Source organism: Porites lutea, chromosome 1, assembly GCF_958299795.1.
Source record: "Porites lutea chromosome 1, jaPorLute2.1, whole genome shotgun sequence".
Lineage (NCBI taxonomy): Eukaryota > Metazoa > Cnidaria > Anthozoa > Scleractinia > Poritidae > Porites > Porites lutea.
The window spans coordinates 55,968,879-55,991,794 of NC_133201.1; the positions used below are offsets into that span (position 1 = coordinate 55,968,879).

A 22,916-nucleotide genomic window follows, 5' to 3' on the forward strand; every position below is an offset into this window, starting at 1 on the left:
GTTAAGAGAGCAGAGAGTGCGTTTTAGAGTGTGGTTTGCAGCAACATAAGTTTAAAGATGTCTGTGACTGTGTACAGTTACCCCTTTCCTCAAAAGAAAAAGACAGGAGAGAGAGACCGATTTTTTAAGAGAGGGGACGGCTGTACACGAGCTATGTGTGTTTGGTAATTCAGTTGGGAGATTAAATATTTTAAATTTAACAGTAGTCTGTTAAACCGTGTGGTTTTCATTATAAGCTTTCAGAATGTTACTTACTTTTACTAAGAGAACAGCCCCTGAAAGTAGAAATGACTGTCGGTTTCTATTTTAATAAGTCATTGCATTTTGTTGGAATCATGTGACGAAACGAGTTTACAAATTGTGTAATTTTATTCAAACTCTCAAGTGAAAGAATTATTTTAAAATAAAGTAGTATACAACTGAGAACGTTCTCAAAAACCTCCACTACTGACTTTTTCCTGACTGTAGACGGCTGGCTAAACCTTAGAAGGGGTCTTAAACAAACTTAGAAAACTTTTAAGTTTAAAAGGGATAAAATTGATTCACTACATGTACAACCTTGCAAATGAGGCTCTCAGACTATCTGTATGGGTGCCTGCGGACTTCGTTTTCTCCGCGCGTTTTCAATCAAATCGTCGGGCTTTCAACGAAATCGTCGCAATTCAAGAATCGTTTCGCTTGGTAACGCCAAAAACCACGACGAAGGAAACGCGAAAATGAAGAAGCAACAAGTTGTATTAAACACTGTGAAGCACACGTTTTGGAAATGTTTCGCCATCATCGCACGAGTAACGTTGTAAAACTTATAGGAATAGCAATGTGATCGTCGCTTTAATCTTTAAAATTCGTCGCGACTTTCATTTTGTCGGAAATACCCATAGAGAGTCTCACAAATCACGTGTTCAGGGACTTGATAATGAAAGGTTGTCCTACAAGTAAAATTCCAACTAATTTTTAAATTAAAATTAAAATAAAAAAAAATAAATTAAAATTAAAATTTGTCTAAACAATTCGGCATTGTGCACATCCTGTACATCCACATCTTTTTCCACATCTACATCTTTTTCTTTTCCTTCGCCTCCTCACACACTCCGTCATGGCATCCTTGATGGTTTGTTCCCCAAGAAGTGTATTGAATTCATTCAGTTTTGTCAGGCGATCAAACGGCTTCTCAGGGTAATGAAAGTTGAACGTACTGTACGCACCCTTTGGATCTTCAAAAACAGGGAAGTCTGCGAATTTTTTCGCTTCAGCAGTCTCGCGAGGAACTCCTGAAAGAAATTGTCAGCTTCATTTCACTAAAAATTGATGTTTAAAACGACAATCTTCGTCGTATTATTATATTCAAGGATAACTGTATCTGAACTGTAAAATGGGGAAAAAAAAGTAACAAATTAAGGCTACGTTCAGACAGTACCGGTGGAATTTTCAACTGGTCGAAAATTCCTACACTTAGGTGTTCCGTTCACACGGAACTCCTAAAACCGTACGAATATTTGAACGCCACTCCGTTCAAAAATTTGAACGCTAAAATCCAGGTCAAATTTTTGACTTGTACGGTCGAAAATTTAAACGGAAGGTATGAACACTGTGGCCGGCTTGCTTTTTGAACGGTAAAGACGCGGCTGCATAGATGCGTGGTAACTCAGCTGGGAGACGCCATTTTGGATTGCTTGAGCAGCTCTCGGCGCATGGGCAAATGGTAAAACCTCTGACAAAAGTTAAAATTCAACCTGGTTCGACAGTTCCGTGTGAACAGCGAGAATATATTGAACGGTTCCATGTGAAACGAAGTGTCCGGTCCAATTTTTCAACCGGTCGAAAATCGACCGGTACCGTGTGAACGTAGCCTAAAGCCCGGTGCAAACGGACGCAACATTGTTGGCCAACAACTCCCAACCGGAGTTGTTACGTCCGTTTGCATGTAGCTAAAAGTTTGACCGGTTTCAAACTTTGCGCAACAACTCACTTCAACGCGCAACAACATGAACAGGGTGTGCAAACGGATGCAACGTGCAACATCAAACAATGTTGGGAGTTGTTGGCCAACAATGTTGCGTCCGTTTGCATCCGGCTTAAACGTGATATTACACGGGACGATTCGCAACGACGATTTTCAACGCAACATAGGGTTCCAATGTTGGCACAATGTTGCAGCCACTTACGATTAGCAAAACAACAACTTGGCACGTGCAACACGCTTTTTTGTATATCTCATTTGCTTTTGTTGCACGACTAGAGCGTGAAGAACCTCCAAGTTGAGGTGATGTTACACGGGGACGATTCGCAACGACAATTTTTAGTGCAACATAGCATTACAACACTGTTGCGACATTGTTTTGAATGGTTGCAACATTGTTACAACATTGCAATGATGTGTTGCGCTTGAAATTGTCATTACGAATCGTGTGGTGTAATGTCCCCTTTACGGCGGACGTGAACACGAGACAACAATTTTCTTTTTTCTTTTTCTGAGCTTAGGGCCTGTTTACATGGAGGTGTGGGACCCCAGGTAAGTGAGGTAACATGTGGCGGGTCACCCCGCCTAACATGTAAACGTCATCACATTAAAATGAGAGATTATATGCACAGGCGGGTTACCCTACCTAAGCGGGTTACCTCACCTACCTTGGGTCCCCCAACTCCATGTAAACAGGCCCTTACCATAGTCTTTAGTATCAACTCCAGAAAAACTCGCCAGTTTTTGACAAATTGAATGAAATGGAATAAGTGTAAAGAAGTTTGAAGCAGTGCGAATTCACTTTTAAGTGACGTTTTCGATGCTGTTGCCGTCATGGTTAGCTGAGCTCCCCATTTTCCTCTAAACACGTCCCTTCGCGTGAGACAGCATGGTATTTAGCGTAGTGGAGTTGGACTATGTTGCTGACAATGTACCCACAACAACCGTATTCCTTAACCTATCCTAACTGAACATGTGCCCTTTTATGTTGACAGAACTTTAAACAAACCTGGACTGCTTTGCTCTTTGAAGGTCTTATTACAGAGCACGAAGTGTACAATGACAGGACAAGCCAGATCCTCGGGATCTTCAAACACGTAAAACTCTTTCATGCCGTGCTTCCTGTATTGTTCGTCAGCATTGATTGGAGGAAACTTGATCTTGTTTTTCCTCGCCCACTTTTCTGCCAGTAAAAGTTCCTAAACGACGCAACGGGTATTAGATCTATATTAGATCCTGCTAGAAAACAAAATAATTTATCCTTAGGGAATATTTACTCTGGCGTTCATGAACTGTAAAGGGACCTCGCCGAAATGGATTTTCTTTCAAAAACAAAATCTACCGACTAAGGAGTGTTCGTGATATTTTTAACATGGAAACAACATATTGTTAAGAAAAACCGGTCTTAGACTGAAAATCAGTCCGTGTTTTTGCGTCTTCAAGTACGTACGAGTAGAGTCAAGCAGAAGGTCTGGAGCGAGGCTTGTGAGACGGGCTTGTAAGACTCTTACGCTACTCTTAAGCTTCGCTAAACCGATTGAGAAAAAAATCGACTGTTTTGCACTCTAGTCTTAGAAACCCACAATGCATAGAACATGCTGGACCGTTAGGGACTGTTTTTCTGTACAGTATGATTAAATAACGGCGTTACCTCAAAAGGCATTTCGTCCTCCTTCTTTCTTGCACTGAAGTCAAAAGACAGCAAGAGGTCTACATTTCGCTGAGGCCTGAGTACCATGGGATACGGAGAGTTGAACGAGAGTCCACTATCACAAACGTAGATGCGTTTTGTCGTAAGACTGTGAGTAAACTGCTCAGCTGCGTCAGTGACATCGCTGGGTTCTGCATGAAAAAGAGATAAACTTAGGGGATAATCAAGAGAAAGAAAGACAGGAACCGGGTTATGATTGCCTAGCCTTATTCAACAGGGGGTTAGATTGAAAAATTACCGTTCTCGATTAAGTATCTTCTCCAAATAATCGCCCAGGTTCGGAGCAGAAGTAGACGCAATTGTTATTTCATTAATGATTTTTATTGAATTTAATATTGTTATGGCTAATATGACAGTTAAGAAAAGGTCATAGAACCAAAAACTAAGTTCATTACGTTCTTAATTAGTTTGTTCTTATTGTTTGTAAACAAAATAAAATAGAAGACCCAAAAATACCTCCACGACGCTTTTTAAGTGAATACGGTTTATGTGGCCGAAAAAAAAAAAAACACCTCGCAGTCAAGGAAGTGGTGTGATTGGCCTTCTAAAAAATTGGCCACTTTTTCAATAAAGGATAAGGCCAGGATTAGGCTTATTTTTAAGGGTCTTGGATCCTGAATAATTACTCCAAAAAATAGCCTTGGGTTATGCTTAAAAAACTAAAAAGGTGCTAGTTAGAAATTAGAAAGAAGTGTACTTGCTGGTGAGCTGGTCATAGTTAGTGAACAAACGCAACAGAACGACAGAGAGAAGAGGACGGCAAAACGGCGTTTGTGTGTGAAAAACGTGATATTGCTGTTACTTGTCTTAGTTGCGAGTTTTGTCGTGATCTTAACTTAACGTAACTGTGTTCTTGTTTACAAAAAGATCTGTTAAATGAAGGTGAAGTTTGGCGGAAAATGTTTACAAACATATCTAATGTCTCGCTTGTCACACAAGTTTTGCAATCTTCTTTCCTGCGCCGTCCTTTTGCCCATGTTCACTAATAGTTGAGGAGGAGGGCCCATGGCAAGGACTTTAACTAAGGACCGGTATCATTGCCTCTGTCAATATATCCATCGTTCAAAAGAGGAGAGAACTGAAGTAACTGCGTAATACATAAACTTGAATCATGCCCTGCCATTTATATGGAGGAGACTTGTCCCGGGTAATGGGGTCACTCGTCTATATACCCCAGCCCCTGGGCGAGCCAACTATTCTTACATTTCTTGAACTGTTCTCCATATAAACTCTTTGACCTCCAGTCGGGCCAACTCGGTCAATGCGAGACAATCGAGTGTGCGATTGCTGTTGGCCGGGGGGTGGGGGGGGGGGTATTCCTGGGAATTTGTGGCCGGGAGCCGCCCGGTTCTCCAAATCCTGACCCAATTTCAGACCAAAAACTTGTCATTTCCCACACCCGTTTTCAGACCTGGCTTCTAAAATCCAGACTCATTTTCAGACCTGGCGTAGGCAGAAATTATGTCATCATTGCTTAGTTTAGAATGCCAACAAAAATATTTCTGAAAATCCATTTACTCTTTCTTTCTTATCCATCTGGAATTGAAACGACAAACACGTTCACGCACTCCCGTCGAAAACCATACCCGAATTCAGAGCAAAATAGGCAAAGTCTACACCCCCGTTTCAGACCGACACGGCGCAAAAACCATACCCTTTAAGGCGGCATATACCTATAAGGCAAATGTAAGGGAGAACCCCTCCCCCCCGGGGGGGGAACTGTTGGCTCGGGCAAAGGGGTCAAAGCTCGCAGAAGTTGACTCGGCTGGGAGAGTGACCCTCTTTCCTGGGACAACTTTTCTTCATATAAGTAAACCAGTCGACCTTGTCAGATATAGAGCAACATGAAGTGGCTGAAAGGTCGCTATCAAGCTGAATCAACCAATCATTTCAAACCATTATGAATGTCTCGCACGGGTCGTACTCAATATTAGTATTAGGCTGATTTAGCAACAGAACGGGAACGTCAGTTTACAACGGGAAACGCGTGCGGAAAGGACTAAACGCGACTTCCCGTGCTCAATTTGCCGCTCTGCCATTTGGTCAATTGGTCAAGCCAGTTGCAGAGCCAGTTGTTTGATTTGCGCACGCCATCGTCAACTGACGTTACGGTTCTGTTGCTATTTAAATCAGCCTACTACGTACCACTCGAGGGGACTGATGTCGGCTGCAGGCCACGAAGGAAGTTGTGAACCAGGCCGGCGCGGCCAGAACGTGTCTTGAGAAATGGGTATCTAATCACGATTTCCTTTATTATCTTTTTCTTCAGGCTGGGGTCTTTGGAGTCGTCTGCAATGAGCATTTCCTCTTTTTCTTTGCCATCTGTAGTGTCCTTTTCCTCTTCTTCCTCGTCATCACTGTCCTCCTCCCCCACGGGCTGACTATTGTCGGGCTGAGTATTATCTGAATTGTTTAAATCTCCTGTAGAGCAGTAGAAAAAGGATCACCGCAAGTTTTGGTTGTTTGTTTTTTTATGAGTAACGTATGGTTTTTGGTGATAGCTATTGACAGGAGCCGGAGCCTTCATCTCCCATATAAGCCCTTGGAATCAACCCTTTCCGGTGAAAAATTATTTATAGAAGTAGCTCGCGGAATATTTTTCACGTCTTCTAAGTAATATCCAATGAGAGCAGAGCTGTGATCATACGTCACACGTTGAGTCACAGACGCGCGATTTGAATTGCTGCCAACAATGGCTCCTGCTATTGAACACATTTCAGTGTAAACGGTACAGTCCCAGGCAACAGCTATGATGCACATGGCTTATGTGTGGGGAAAATGCGTGGGTGAACCGCTGGCAACGGCTGCCTGAATATAAAGCTTAATGTTACAGCTGTGCGTATGGGAAAGGCATAAGCCATACATATTGCGATGTTGAAAGGTCAGCAGTCAGTTGGTTTATTACAAAAGGAAGAGAACATGAACATACTTAGGCCTTCCTTTATGTTGGCAAGGTTTCCAAAAGACTCCTCAGGTGCGTTCTGTTCCTCGTTAAGGATACGCTGAAAAAGTATGGTGAAAGCACTGCCCCAGATACCTGTGATATATGTAAATGAACGTTTTCTATTCTCAACTGCAGTGTTTCATCCGACATCCAGACATAGAGAAATGGGTTGAAGAAAAATCCCACAGCCGAATTTTTTAAGACCACCCACTATGCATCTGGATATTCGTTATGAAAATCGATTTTAGTGCTTGATATGGCCTCTCTGTGGAAGGGGTGGGGGGACAGGGGTTGGGAGACCGGGAGAATAGGGAGAGGGAGGAGTACGGGAGACCGGAGAGGAAAAGCTAGTAGGTGGGAGTTCTAGCAGTGTGGGAAGCGGGAGAAAGAGGAGGAATTTACCCAACAATGCTTTTTAAAATTAAAAAGGACTAAGGGGAGAATTCGAAGGAAAAAGGGCGGAGCCAGAAATTCAAGGTACGTGAGAGGGAAGGTTCGGACTTCTCCACCACCTCCCATACCCCCCCCCCCCCCCCCCCTCGCCTGCTCCAATTTCTAAAATAAAGTACAGAATGTTCTTAGAGGTAAAAATCTGGTCCTGATGCATTTCAATGGAATTTGCATAGCATTTTTACCATCATTTATGCCCACCGAGATTCTGATGATGCTTTCTCTACAAGTTGTCAAAACTTCCAAACTCGTTTCCAATTATACTTGAAAAACAATGAGGATAGCTGGGAATGCTCAGAGGAATGATCAAGCAGGATTGGTGGGGCCGCTCCCGGATTTTGGTCCTGACTTCACCTAATCAATGCCGCAATGTGGCTCGTTGTCCTTTACAACGAGAGAAGAACAAAAAAATTCTGAACCCCGAATCCTGGCCTTCAATGAGGACAATGCCCGGTTCCCAGAAAACCTACCGGGGACCTTCATCAACAACAGCCCTAGTGATAGCCTGCGACCTGCGTACTCCGAAAAAAATATATGCCTGATTGCAGGTTACCCTATTCAGGACTACCCTCACCTGGACTGTCATATTCAACATACCCTTGACAGTTCAGTTACAATGAACCATTGTTTTACCTTGCATATAGTGAAGTGGAGGCTCAGGAAATGGTGTCAGTTTCTTTCCACAGAAAAACTTGCTTCCAAAATCCTCCGTCTTGATAAATGTGCCATATTTTGCCATTCCTATTTCATACGGGCTAAACTCCACCCATTCTAAGGATGAACGGTACCAAATGGTTACTGATGTTTCTCAGTGTGGTTATGTTCTCGGTTCAATAGTGTCCTTGGTTTAAATTTCATTTTTGTTTGATTTAGCCTTATTATTATAGTCTGCTGTACACAAAACCAAAGGAATTAAACCAAGAATAAAAGTGAACCACAACAGTTATGTTTGATTATAGTGTCCATTTATGTTATTGAAGTGCTCTTACGTTTAGCAATCTGAATGTTTGTGAAGGAATTGAAAGAAGTCAATCTCTTTCCTTTAAGTGAGGCGGCCGGTATTCAGTGCTCTCGCCACCTGCAGCAGAAATCTATTATCTATAAAACCACATCTCATCTCTGCTGAGAGGAGAGTGATCTACAACATCCAATTAGTCCATCGCATGAAAATATGACTCACAATAATTATCTTACCGCAGAAACTTTGTGCAGACACATCCTTTTTGACGTGCACGCAAGTGTAAAGTGGAAGAGGGACCAGCGCATCTTCAACTTTTTGGCGTTGCTCACTGAGCTTTGGTACATCTTTCCGCTTTAAAAAAGACAAATATGACTGTTTTATCATTACCGTTATCATTGTCAGTGTCGTTATTGCAAGACTTAAGGTGGCTCGATACAGTTTTTTTGAGTGAATACCTCTCACGTTTGAGCGTAAACTACGTCGCCATAAACAAAGATTTGGAAAAATTAACACCACAGTTGTATTACATAAAGATGAAAATTTGTTATGATCAGGGTTACAATGACATCGTAGTTGTCGTGGCAACGAAATGACGCCATTACCTATTTTACTTGCAACAGTATTTCTCGGCACTGGGAACTGTTCTTCCAAAATCGTTTACTGGAGCTTTTTCCTACAATAGCCGCCTCGATGTTAGTGAAGTTTAAGTGAAATCTGTAAGAGCGTTATCGAGATATTTTGGGAAGAAGTTTTTATGGTTAGAAATACGGTAAAAAATGGACAATCTTGATGTTCGACTGTTATCTGTAGTAAACGAAGCGCTTTTGACATGCAATTTCACCTCATCGTAGTTTCAATCTTTTTAAAAACGTGTGTGAAAGATCACGGAGATACCTCCAGCCGATTGCTAGAAAGAAGGATTTGATTATTATGTATCGAGGCGCTCTTATAGCTTATATCTGGTCTTTGAAGGGCAACACGATTCTGATTGGGGCTTCTCTTTTATCAGCCACTTGGGTGTGTCAATCCTCGGACACTTTGGATTCAATGAATTGGCGAATTTAGAGAACTTTTATGCTAATTTAGAGAACTTTTATACACTTGAAAATGACCTCGGAGAGGTCGAAACGTCGTGATTTTTTATCGCTAATATTTATCTCAAAATCAGTAAAATAAGGCCTACAATTCGCCAATATTTTGTCGGAAATTTTTTTCTTTACAAGTGAGAGTCTCTGATTATTCAGGGGTATTGTCTCAAGGTTTCATTTTCACGTGAACAGCAGTAACTAACAATGAATTTGACATATGCAAAAAAGCTAGCTATTGTTATGCACGAAAATATGAATTTTGGAGACAATACCCCTGAATAATGAGAGGCTATCACTTGTAAACACAAAACTCTTGACAAAATATTATCGAATTCAAGCCCTTATTTTACTGCCTTACAGTATATCAGTAATCTTGAAACTAAGAGGTCATATAAAAGGACGGTTAGTCTCAAGATTCTTAATTTTTCTAAAAAATTTATCGAGCGGTTTAAAAGTTATTCGCTAATTTGTTAAAGTAGACCGAAATGTTTACATTACTGCTAAAAAGAGCGCCTTGATACATAATAATCAAATCCTTCTTTCTAGCAATCGGCTGGAGGTATCTCCATGATCTTTCACACACGTTTTCAAAAAGATTGAAACTACTATGAGGTGAAATTGCATGTCAAAAGTACTTCGTTTAGTACAGATAACAGTCGAACATCAAGATTGTCCATTTTTTACCGTATTTCTAACCATAAAAACCTCTTCCCAAAATATCTCGATAACGCTCTTACAAATTTCGCTTAAACTTCACTAACATCGAGGCGGCTATTGTAGGAAAAAGCTCCAGTAAACGATTTTGGAAGAACAGTTCCCAGTGCCGAGAAATACTGTTGCAAGTAAAAAAGGTAATGGCGTCATTTCGTTGCTATGACAACTCCGATGTCATTGCAACCCTGATCATAACAAATTTTCAGCTTTATCTAATACAACTGTGGTGTCAATTTTTCCAAATCTTTGCTTATGGCGACGTAGCTTACGCTCAAACTTGGGAGGTATTGACCTTGAAAAACTATATCGAGCCACCTTAACGAGTCATTTTAGGAAAACGCGCATCAAAAATGGTTAACGTCACGTTGCCATCAGCGTGCAATTTCCCTAGTTGTACCCACAAGAGCCAGAATCGATGCAAAGAGGGTCCCAAATTGGGTTTTTCGGGACCCGGGATTTCCCTTATTTGAAGCTCGGGATTCGGGATTATAAAGCAAAATCGGGGCGAGTTTGGGGATTGAAAGTATGCTTGGGAGGTGGGATGGTAAAAATAACCCTCGGGATTACGGAATTACAAGAAATAATGGGTCGGGATACGGGATTGAAGTACCCTATTGGGGATCGGACCTTCCGCAAACAGTGGAGCCCTGAAGTCACTAGGGCGGAGAGAGAGAGTGAAGATTACCGCAGCTAAAAAGGAATTTTCAATATTTTTACCAAAATTGGATTTACAAATGCCCAACTCTGCCTTTTGGCATGTATGGAAGCCAGATTAGGCTCGTTTGATCTCGGCATGGATATTTTGGCAACTTAAACTTTCCTGAAATGCTACCCAACACAAGCAACCAAAATACATACGGAACAAAACTAACCTCCTTCAAAACAGTGTCTCCGATCAGGTAACCAAAGAAATCAGTAAAACTGACAGGCTGACCACGTGCCTTCTTATCCCGGATGACCTGCAGACGTTTGTGCATCCAGGAAGGCGTAAGTAAGAGTTTAACCCAATTGTCTTTCACGTTTTTCTTCAAAACATCCCTGACTTCACTGGGATGGGCATTGGGCCAGTTAGGATGAGAGTAAAGCGTCGAGAGATACCTGCAAAAAACATTTTCAGTTTTGTGGACGGAAATTCTCAAAGTTTACTTATGTCGCACCTCGGAGACCGACAGGCGGCGCGATATTAACGTACTAGCAAAACCTAATAAAATTCATAAGAATAAAGGAAAATCCTTAAGACGCTTTACCCTTAACGAACCAATTCCAAGAGCATTCGAATTCCCTACTTCTGATTGGGCAAGGGAGGGTATTATCCAGGGGCGTTGCAAGAAATTTTCTAGGGGGACGAATAGTTTTCCAAATCCACCCTACGCTGCCTATAATTGTTAACCACGGCAAATGTATTGAATCTTTTTGTTAATCTTTGCATACATACATAAATACATGCATAACCTTTACTTTCACGCCAATTTTAGTGCAGCCACAGTACATAGCTAATATCTTGGACGGAAGAAAAAATAAGATCTCTAAAACTGGTAACTAGAAAAACAAAACAAAAATTAGTATAACTAATCAAATGTATTTGTACACGTCGCTTAAAATCAGGAAAAGTACTGTTCCTTAATTCGTCGGGAAGAGTATTCCATTGCTTGGCGGAATTAGTGTACGATGTGGAAATGAAATGAGGCAGGCTCTATACGGTACAACCCAGAATAAAAAGCATGTCTGTAGAAACTAGGCCAGTAACTAGAGAGAGACAGATATTTACCATGCAGAACCAGACAGCCCAGAAACGTAAGTTACACAGTCCAGGACACCCATGTCTTTCAGGGCACAAAACACACCGCTGAGAGACACCATGGCACGAAAACCACCACCTGATCCTAGAACAGCGATTGTAGGCACCTGCAAATAATCAGCATCATTTATCCTGTGGTTATTAATCTTGTCTTTCTGACGGGGTATTAATCCTGGGTCGAGCGTGTGCTCTGAGAATATGAGTGAAAATATCTTTCGCCAGGTTACTTAATTAGAACAGGATGAATTTCTTAAATGGAAAACTTGTGGTCTTCTTATGGCGAAACAAATAACTCCGATCACGTGATTATTGCATGTCCCGTGATGGAAACTTCCAAATGAAGGAATTTAACGAATAGACCTGTTGAGCTTGCACTTTTACTTTTACCAAGATTGGTCATGTGATGTTACTCTAGAGAAAGCTTCTTTCAAATTTAGTGTCATTGCATATGTGCGCATAGGTACGCGTAATTTATGAAAAGATAAAGGGCGAATTTGCTTGAGACCTACATTGAGAAAACAAATCATAGAAGCTAAAGAGGTTTTAAGATTGCAGAGTAGAGAGGAAAAAAAACGGCGCGTGAAGGAGAGAAATCAAGCCGGAAAAAGAATAGACATGCCAGACTACAGTCATTCTAAAATCAGCAATCTTAGCTTTACTCTCACACCCGAACTTTATTCATACCTCTTCCCCATCTTTGGGTCCGTTTTTCCCCAGAAGTTTTTTCATGGCCTCAAAAACAACTTGTTTCCTCTTGTCAAGAAAACTGTTCTCTTCTTTGCATAGATCTTTACTGTGCCGCATTTCAGAAGGCGCAGAACTGACCAAGAACGAAAAAAAATAAGTTAACAAATAATTAAATTGATCCTCAACATGACTGGGACCTTAAGTATGGGTTACAATTTACGACCTTAAAAGATTTCTTCACGGAAAACAAGCAAACAAAATAAAAACTAAAATAATGCAAGCTTACGTGAGAAATACATTAAGAATTGCACAACCCTTGCCCTTTTGACTTTAAGGACAAGTTTTCTAGGCTCTTATGTTCAAGTTCAGAGTTAGTTATGATAAGCTTCCAGAGCCGTAGCTAGAAATCTTCCAGAGGTACGAAAAGTTTTCCGAATCGACCGTTACCCGTCTCCAAAATTCTTTTCATGCGATAGAAGAGCCTGTCTTGCCACTAGCCGACCTCACGAGAGTAGTGTAGGGGGCACCGGTTTGGCATTTTTTTCTGAGGGAATCTCATTATTTTGCGGAGGAATATATTGACGCCGATGATGTCATAGCCTTTTCTCCTAGCCTCCTGAATACAAAGGGGGGTAGGGGGAATCTCATTAAGATAAAGTGATGTGCTGTTTTTAGGTGATTTAACCAGTTTGAAATCGTTTTCCCTCCACCGCCACCACCACCACCACCACAGTTTTGTCGTTTTCCTATCACCACCACCGCCACATTTCCATTGTTATACTTTCGCCACTACCACCATATCCACTACATTTCTAGTTTTTTCCTTCGCCCCCACAACCACCACCACCCCATTTCTTCTGTTTTCCTTCCCACAACTACAACAGCCACGTTTCTATTGTTTTCCCTCCACCAACACCATTTTCATTTAAAGCGGCAGGAAATAAACTTGCATAATTAAGCTACAGCTCAGTGATTTTGAGTTACAGGCGAGTTAAAGGTTATTCCTTCGAAAACATGAATCAGCTAATGAACAATCAGAGAACTCCAAGACGGCATTCAAAGACATTCAAGCTGTCAAACCGGTTTAACCACCTAAAAATAGCACATGAGTTTATCTTAATGAGATTCCCTAAACTAAACGTTAATGTATTTCTTCAGAAAATGATACGATTCCCTTGCAAAAATTGTCTAACCGATGCAGCTCATACTGCTCACAAGTTTCACAGCAGAAATTTGTAAAAGCAAGCGGAGCGAACATTTTAATCCACGAAGCTGCTGAGCAAGCGACCAAATTCACAGCGGGCAAAGTTAGATAGGACGAAGGACTTGTTTAAAAGACTAGTAAAGATACTGTATTTACGTTGTTTTTTTGTTCGATGAGATAATTATCTCTCTTGGTCTTCAGATCGTGTTTCTAAGGCAGCGGTTGTGGTTTTCGTGTGTGAAAAAATAGGGAAAAACACCGCTTTTTGTTTTAGAAAAATGTATTTGAAAGAAGTTAAAGGAGAGTCACATGAGTACATACACCGTTTTCAGCTATTCCCAGTTTACCTCCTGTTTCTTTGCGTTGTTTTCCCATTTTCTTTTTTTTTTATTTCTCTTCGACACTTTTTCAGGTACGCACATGCGTACTGGCAGGGCAGAGGTAATCTCATACAGTTTCCCCCTGTCGCTTTTGGCTAGAAGCTTTTTTGGCCCCTATGTGCCCATTGTCACTAAGATGTCGACGGATCTAAAAGAAAAGGCGGACTGCAAGAAGTCTATTCCCAACTCGGCAGGCCAAAATGGTCCGAGTGTTAATTTTAAAGACAATCTTTTTCCTGTTCCAATTCTTAGTTAATGTTACTTTTTCCTAGACTAAACATTTTAAAGATCAATCATGACATAATATAAACTTACTGTGGTTCAAGTTTCATCTCCATGTCCACCTCTGAGCCCTGCAATACAAAAACGTAACGTTTTCAGTAAGTCTTGGATTTTAAAACATTTGCCCCTTCACTCCTGCCCGGATCCCTGCATAAACCAACCCTGGTAACTTTACCGATCACCTCACTGCGTCTCTTTAATCCACAGCAGAGTCTTGATCTGAAAAAAATTTCCTTCTGCTCCCGCCAATGCATGCACCAAGTTCAACAAAGATAACTTTACCAATAATCTTTCTTCCGCACCCAACGAAAAAATGAAATAAAGTAAGAATTCAAAATTAATTGTTGAAAACAGGATAAAAGGAGATGTCCTTTTATTCCCGGGAAAATAATGGAGCTGGAATTAAACGAATTAACAAAACACTTACCACCCAAGTCTCTTTCCATTTCCCCTATTTTTACTATTTTATTCCTCTTTGTCCTGACAAATTTGAATTAAAATCTCTGAGAACTGAAGAGGTAGAAGGAGGTAATCTTATCAGGTCAGCTTTTTTCCAGTTCAGTTGATACCTCCCAGCTAGGAAGGTGTGCAAAACGGTTCTCAATCCATTTTAACTCTGTTGGGTTCTAATGTTTAACTTTTAACTTTTAATTTTCCTTTACAAAAAAATGGATTAGGCCTCCATGCCAAATCCAAATATTTGAGTTTTAGTTGACAGTTAAATGAAGCGGCGTGGTATTATGGTACGGGAACCTCTTTCAAGGAAGTTGTCGATATTTCTCACTGTAGGAAGCCTTGAGACATCAACGCCACGTTTTCACGAATCCACCATGTTGGTCCAAATCTGATAGTTGCGACACAATTGAGCCATTCGATCTTTGTTAGCAGTTTTGGATGTTGTTGGGTTGAGAAACCCGAGATCAAGTCCACTTTTAGCAGCTTTCATCCATTCTCTCTTACTTGATTTCGTTTAACTTTGCTTGCCGGAATGTTTTCCCAACCGAAACGAAAATTCTGTCTGATCTCAGGTTAGTAATGGGTTAGTGGCAACCTTTTTGGTCCTGTTCATATGGCCACCATCCAACAAGGTTGGGTGGCGTTGGGCCAACATGTCGAAACCATTGGATACTTAGCTATACTTGACGTTGGACCAACATGTCGAAGCCATTGGATATTTGACGTTGGCCCAACATATGCATGTCGAAACCATTGGTTATTTGCAGTCGGCCCAACATGTCGTAACCATTGAATAACCTAAGTGGCTCGATGTTGTTGGATCGAGTTTTGACGGGTTTGAGTGTGCACGAATCTTTTTGGTTGTTTAAATTCCCCTGCAGTAGATCAAGCTCCATTCAGCAATGTTGAATGATGTGCAACCAATTTCATGGAACTTTTTCATCCCTTGGTGGGTGGTTCAGTAGGATAATTTTAGATCGCGATGGGGCTTCAGTTGGTTCTTTTAAAAGGGCTCGATCCAGAAATGTTGGATGTGGTTAGATCAAAATGTTGAATCAGCTGAAAAATGGATAAGCAAATAGAACCCTATCAACATCTGCTTCTACACTAATAAACAGAACGTGTTTTTTTCACCTACCTTTCGGAATTTGAAAGTTTTTTTAATTGTACTTTTTTCAGTGAGCTCACTCAGGTCGAACGTCTGGGTGTCCACAACATCGTCGATGACCACGTCTTGATCCATTAAAGTAATCTCTATCAGATTCAGAAAGAGAAGTAAGAGTGAAGATCAGAGAAAAAAACTTGGTGGCTTAGGAAACTCAAATCCAAATTTGTCATTGTTAACAGTATTGTCAGTAGATAGTAGTACCGAATTAATTATCCTTTGTCTTGAAGTGGAATCTCATTAATGTGAAATGGAATATATAAACGCCGATGACTTAAGGGTGGCTTATCCCTTTAAACAGGTTTTTCCAGTTTTTTTCTGAGTTGATGAAGAGGACTAAGAAGAGCATTTAATTGTTGATTTATGTTGTCGAAGGAATAAGTGCTAACTCTACTGTGGCTTAAAATCACTGAGACGTAACGTTATTTTACAAGCTCTCCGGGGCGCTCTGGCGGCGGGGCGGGAAAAAGAAGGAGAGCTTGCAACCGCCTCTCTGAAATTGCTCTGGAATTTAATTCCACCTCCAATTCCCCTGTGGCTCCCCGTCGAGTGAGCTGTCAGATTTCCGCCAATCAGCGCGAAGTGGAAACGAGTGCGAATGTAAACAAACATTGAATAACACGTGCCAAGGGTAATGACGTCATTACTAAAGTCATCTCCGCCAATCAGCACTTCGCATCGACTATTTTTCAATGCAGATATTCAAATCCCAGAGACGTAGTTGCAAGCTCTCTTTCAGGCTTTTCTCGCCTCGCGGCCAGAGTGCCCTGGAGACCTTGCTCGCAGGCTAACAAGTTCTAATTTCTGCCTCGTTTTTTATTGTCCAACAAGTTGTTCCAGTCCCAGCTGATTCACTGATTCACTAAGGACGAAAGTAAACTATTGTAGCTCTTTCTACCACGAAAAACAATTTTACACTTCCCGTCCTCCCTGTTTTGCTTCCCACGCATTTTATTCAAGACAAAAACGCTATAATGTCATCGACGTTAATTTATTACACTTCACGCTAATGGATTCCTTAAAAAAATGGATAATTTGGTCTCTCCGTACTATACAGACGTAATCTCATGTCAAGGACAAAACTTCTTGATAATAGCGATTGGTTTAAGAATGAATTAAATTGCCGAGAAAAATATGTTTTTAGGGAAAGGACAGCTCCCCTCTTATCTAAGGATTTGAAAAAGCCGCCACTTACCTACTTGAGGGTCTCACTGACATTCAAAACCGAGCTTAAACATTTTTAAAAACCATAGCTCTGTTATATTTTAAGACATTTCAAGAGCCCAGCGTTTTCACTAGCGCCGTCCTACGTAAGTTGAACTCTATGCACATGCCACAAACACCTGACCTGCGATATTTTCAGATATAGTTTTCAAGTTGGTGCGTTTTTGACCCTTCGCACCAATATAAAACGATATATATGCGTTTCCGTTTTGATCCACTTGGGGAGCAAGTTCCCTTGATCCATTTGGGGAGCAAGGGACGGCGCAGTGGTGAGAGCGCTCCCCTCCCACCAATGTGGCCCGGGTTCGACTCCCGGCGTCGACGCCATATGTGGGTTGAGTTTGTTGATGGTTCTCTCCCTTGCTCCGAGAGGTTTTTCTCCGGGTAATCCGGTTTTCCCCTCTCCTCAAAAAACCAACACTTCCAAATTCCAATTCGATCTGGAACGCACGGACACGTTTGAACGAGTTCATATGAACTCCTAGGTGCTTCGTGGGTAAACAAGCAATTTTACAATTTTTTTTATCCACTTTCAACAGCATTTTCAAATCAACGCGTTTTCAATGAAAACGCTCAGCGTAGTATGGACGAACGTCCTAAACGCATCGAAATGTATGCGTTTTCAAACGAAAACGCCTAAGTGTTCACGGGGCCTAAGTAGAATATACAGAAATTCAGCACTCGTGTATGATATATGCTTAGATCAGAAAGGAAACCAACTTACCTAGAGTATGTTTTACAGTAGGATGAAGTATATACTGAAACACTTCATTCCACGTTGGGTTAACATCGTTTTTCTTCGCCTTTGTTCTTCTGAAACCATTAGGTGTAGTTCTGATCCGCAGCTTGACATATGGATCGGGTGTGTCAACTGAAAGCAAGGTGGATGTAAGTTCAGTGAAGATCAAGTAATAGAAAGCCTTGGAGTCATGTTAGAATTTTAATAATTTAAACTTGGGCTCTTACTAAGGGTAAGGTAAGAGAGCTTTTTCTCTCTTTTTTATTTGAAACGTCGTGGTCAAATGAGGGGCCTGGAAAGAGCTAGACACGTAAAAAAACAAATCCTCTAGACAGACCAAGAACATAAACAAAGCCGTATACTTACTCCTATCGCGCCATTTGCCAACCTTGATTTTTCGACCACAAAGTACTTTGATTTCCAGTGAGAGTAGTTGAGGGTTTGAAGCCTGCAGAATATGATGACAAAATCTATATAAAAATTTCGCCCCTGAATAAAAACTAAAGATGATGTTACAGAGGGTTTGAATTGGAATCTAGAAGAAGCACTTCGATTTCCATCAAAGAAAAGCACGAAAAATCAGTTTTAACATCAGATTTGGTCGAGGCAAATATGATGCAACAAAATCGGTACAAACTAGGAGGGAATCAGGGCAAAGACGGTAAAAGCCGTATTAACCCGTGTAAATCAGGCAGCAAATACCGTATTTCCCATCTTTTCAAGTAGTGCTAGCTGACAAGTCAAGACAATAGTCACACTCTAAGGCTGTGTTCAATCATACTATACATACTGGATAGCTTTTTGTTGCGCCACGAAAAACTTTCCTCCTTATTATAGCAAATCGACGCTTCATGAAACTAAGGCGAAGTTTAAAATTCGCGTGGTTAAGTCACGTTAATTTCTTAAAAAGTCAATTTCAGCGCCGTTAATTAAGTGGAGCGTTAATTTCCGCGACCTTAAATTTCCATAATTTTGCATACACCTTTGACATTCTTGACACCTAAGAAAGGAGGGTATTTTACCAGGGTGGGAATCCGCCGCAAGTAGCAAAGAAACTGTGAAGAATTCCTCGAAGTGACCAGATTTCTATGCTTGACACCCTTCGTACGTTTAGTACTGAACAGTGAACAAAGTCTCCCTTTCAAATTATACGTTTAACTTTGTTCTTTGTATGCGTGGCCTTGATTTCCTTCGTTTTATATTGTTATGAGAGTCGTTTTCCACGAAATTCGCGTTAATTTAAGTCGCGTTGATTTCCAATACCTTAATTTCATAAAGCGTTAATTTCCTATAATAAGATACCGTAAAATTCCGAAAATAAGCCCCTCCATGTATATAGGCCCCCCAATCCGGTAACACAAAAAACCCTCCGTTAAATCGCCCCTCCAAATATAAGTCCCCCGGGACTTGTACTTGGAAAATTGCCTTCAAATACAAAGAAAACAAAGCAAAATGGTAAATTTACTTCCAACTATAAGGCTAGCCCAATCGATTTTGAAACGCAAATTTCCTTCCGTAGATAAGCCCCTCCATAAATAAGCCCCTCAAAAAGGGCCTTTGAAAAATATAAGCCCCGGGGCTTATTTTCGGAATTTTACAGTAGTAATGTGAACAGCAACGATCCGGAACCGGCGGGCGCAAGTCGTCCAGCGACATTGAGCATCATGCCGGCGCAATTGGCCGAGCGGGTATGGTACACTAAATCCCAGTCCTCACTCCTGAATATTTACTTCCGTTTCAGCGGGATCCAGTCCTTGCTCCTACTTATTTACTTCCGTGAAGGGCCGAATAGGTGTCTCTCTTGGTGTAAGTATGCACCAAAGTGTGGCACAGAACCTATCCGATATATAAGGCTCCACTTTAGAGATCGGCGCGGAGCAGCGTCACTCCGTCACAGAAATTGCTCCTCTAAAACCCTTCTTGTGTGTGTACGGAAGAACTATTCGGTATGATTTTCGTGGAGGCGCAAACGTCATCCGATATATTGTGAAGAAAGCCTTAACTTTCTAGAGCCATCAGCAACCACAAGGCTAGTTTGCAGTTAGCCCTTAAGGAAGTGCTTTAAATTGCGCATTAAGATAGTAAACAGCGGGATAGCCGGTAAGTGTTGGGGGGTTCCGGCCCCGGGTCTGATGCTATTGTAGGGGTGTTCGAGCAACTCACTCGCAAAGCGTTTTACCCCTCTTTATTTTTCTCGCGCTTTCGGACCCGACTATCTCGGAGCCTGAAAAACATAAAAAATATTCAAAGGGATATTTTTATCTGCTCTCGATGTAAAAATAAACATTATTCATTAGCCGTGATGCTTACTAGTTTCTGTTCTTCTGTAAACCCAAACTATTATTGAGGAAATCGATTTGGCTCGGTTATATTATCAACGGTTTTAAGAAGGTTCGAAATTAATGGTTATTAATAAATGGGAGACTTTAGTAATTTTAGTTTTAAAAAGCTCAAGGTAAAGGAGTATCATTAATTGGGAGTTTTGACATCGGCAATGCAAGCCAAGTCTCATCGCTTCCAGCCATCGAAAATATGAGCGCTTGATGTGGGAAAGGGGGCGGCGCGGGGCGGTGCGGGGGGGGGGGGGGGGTTGTGGGAGGAAGGGAGAGAGAGAGGCAGAGAGCTCCGCCTCCAGTCCTCTCCCCAGTCTCCTCTCGTTTTATTTATGTGTTCGCGCTTTCGGACCCGACTATCTCGGAGCTTGGAACTGACTATGCGGGTGTTAAATTTTGTGGATTGGCAGTTTTTTTGATATTTTACTGTAACTATTTTTTGCGACTGCTCCAGTTTGAATTTTCTCACTGGGACTCTGATTAATAGTTCCGCTATTGTAAGCAACTGCCTACAAGATTCTTTCGTTTATGAGAGTCAAGATACAAGCGAATGGAAAATGCTGTAGATTATAGGATCCTTTCAATCCATTACTATTATGTATATCTTTCTCTTAATATGTGGTCGATTATTCCAGTCACCGAGGGCTGATGTAATTCATGACAATAAGCAAACCAATTTACATTTCTCATTAATGGCGATGTTTGTGGATTTGTGACCGTGAAGTAGCGTTGACTGTAGTGTTAAATTTGCAAGTAAAGTTTTTGCACTATAGTTTATTCCTTGGCGGATCGTCGAATACAAAAAAAAAGCAAAATAAAAAAAGTTGGGACCCGAAAACTGAACTAGGCTGTGGACTATGCGGGCTAACAATGCATTGTTCCAATTTTAATCGCAATGCCCTTCGGGGACGGTGTCACTTTAAGATATTGCGACTGCAATACAATTCTGGGAGGCTACGACAGCAATCTGTGACACATTGTTCGACATTGTAACTATCAGAAAACAGGGATAAACACGATACTCATAGTATACCATTACCACTGAACTTAGAGACCCGAGATCACTGAGAGATCGGCACGTCTGGACGAAAACGAAGTATATAAATGTTTTGAGACGCTCGAGCGCTTTTAATAGTGGAATTCAAATATGATCTTGATGTAAACATAAACATTCATTAGCCGTGATGCTCACTAGTTTCTGAAACTAGTATTGAGGAAATCGATTTAACTCGGTTATATTATCAACGTTCTTAAGAAGGTTCGAAATTAATGGTTATTAATAAATGGGAGACTTAAGTAATTTTAGTTTTAAAAAGCTGAAGTTAAAGTAGTATCATTGGGAGCCTTTTTGACATGCCAATGCAAGCCAAGTCTCATCGCTTCCAGCCGTTGAGCGTTTGTAAACGACTGGAGCCGGAAGCATTATCAGTGGGGTTGGAAGCGGTAATAACCCTGGATTTAAAGCTTCACGTCCACATGATTCGAAGGGGTGGAAGTCACGATGAACAAAAATTTAACAGAATTTGCTTCGGAGCGGTGGCATTAACGATATTTTGTTTCACGCCTGGTTGACTTAAAGGCGATCTGACCTGATTTATAATCGTAACAATGTGCGGTAGTTCTTGCAGCCTTTCGAAAATACTGCACGTACAGGGAAGCCAAGGATGTGATTTTTAAAGACATTTCTAGTGAGCAGGAAGATAGAAGCTAAGAACTGATCACGTCACTTACAAATATGCAAAATGGAAACGTTTTCAGGAACCTAACCGAGTATAACGGCTGATATTCCCTAGACATTGTAGTCCCCTCTTGAAACAGCAGTGATGCAAAAGGTGTAGATATTTGTTCTCAAGGTACAGTAAGTAATCAATTTTTTGTTGATACACTTGTTTTTAAAACATCAGATATGTCCCAGGTTGATTTAATTAAGTCGAAGAGCTTTTTTCTTAGAACACTACATACCTGATATAAAGTTCCCATAACGATGACAAGTTACGAGCAAGTTGTCCCTTGTACGTGGAAAATCACAGATACAGATTCCAGCGCTACAAGAGCCAAGGTTCTCTGCATGCACCCTTTAAAAGGTCAGACGTCCTTTGCCTGATGTATGAGGAGATGTATTTACATTAAAAATTCCTCTGAATAAGCATATATGATGACAATGAAAGAAAGATGGTTTAAATAACTGTTGGTAAGTACCGTGACCAAATTAATAGGGCAACCTCTACGACTTCCGACTTCCGAGGTTTGTTTTCAGACTTCCGTTTCCTCACACACTTCAGACCTCCAGCTGGTATCTTCTAGCTAAATACATCGTGCCGTACGCGCAGAAATTGCATTTTGGGGCTTATTCGGATGTCGGAAGTCAGAATTTGAATCGTTTTTTTTAAACAGTATTTCATCCGTTTCTGCTTGCAGTTTGAGCTCCTCTGATACAAAAGCCGATTTAAATTCTTATTTTCGACTTGCGATTTCAATCTATTTATAACAATTTATTGATTGATTGCTTAATTGATAACGTGTTGATTATGCTAATTTATGAGCGGCCAACCTCTTATCTTGACGGGGCCTCGTGGGTGGCCGCTTAATCGGGGTTCAACTGTATAAAATGAGTTTTTAGGTTGTAAAGGTGCGAAGATCAGCATACTTAGCATTTCCTCTGTTTGTTGATCTTACACAAAGAAAAGTGATTCCACTAAATACTATTGGCTGTAAGCTCGTATATGACAATAAGCCTTTCTTTCGTTCTGACTGTAACTGAATGAGTGAAGATCAGCAATAAAACGACAAGTTCCTGAACAAAGTAAGGATCCACTTGAT

General features: G+C 41.0%; 1 protein-coding gene across 1 annotated transcript; it reads right to left on the reverse strand.

Moving 5' to 3' along the window:
• Positions 1 to 262: 262 nt before the first annotated feature.
• Positions 263 to 22,202, reverse strand: LOC140922491 (cytosolic phospholipase A2-like). Its single transcript, XM_073372471.1, has 15 exons — positions 22,059 to 22,202; positions 18,130 to 18,211; positions 17,749 to 17,895; positions 15,774 to 15,889; positions 14,213 to 14,250; positions 12,311 to 12,446; positions 11,597 to 11,733; positions 10,701 to 10,926; positions 8,260 to 8,377; positions 7,699 to 7,836; positions 6,601 to 6,708; positions 5,817 to 6,092; positions 3,612 to 3,802; positions 2,970 to 3,159; positions 263 to 1,271 (listed from the first exon to the last, which is right to left on the reverse strand). The coding sequence occupies exons 1-15, from the start codon at positions 22,074 to 22,076 to the stop codon at positions 1,003 to 1,005; spliced, it is 2,190 nt and encodes a 729-aa protein (XP_073228572.1). The 5' UTR covers positions 22,077 to 22,202; the 3' UTR covers positions 263 to 1,002.
• Between the last annotated feature and the right edge of the window lie 714 nt (positions 22,203 to 22,916).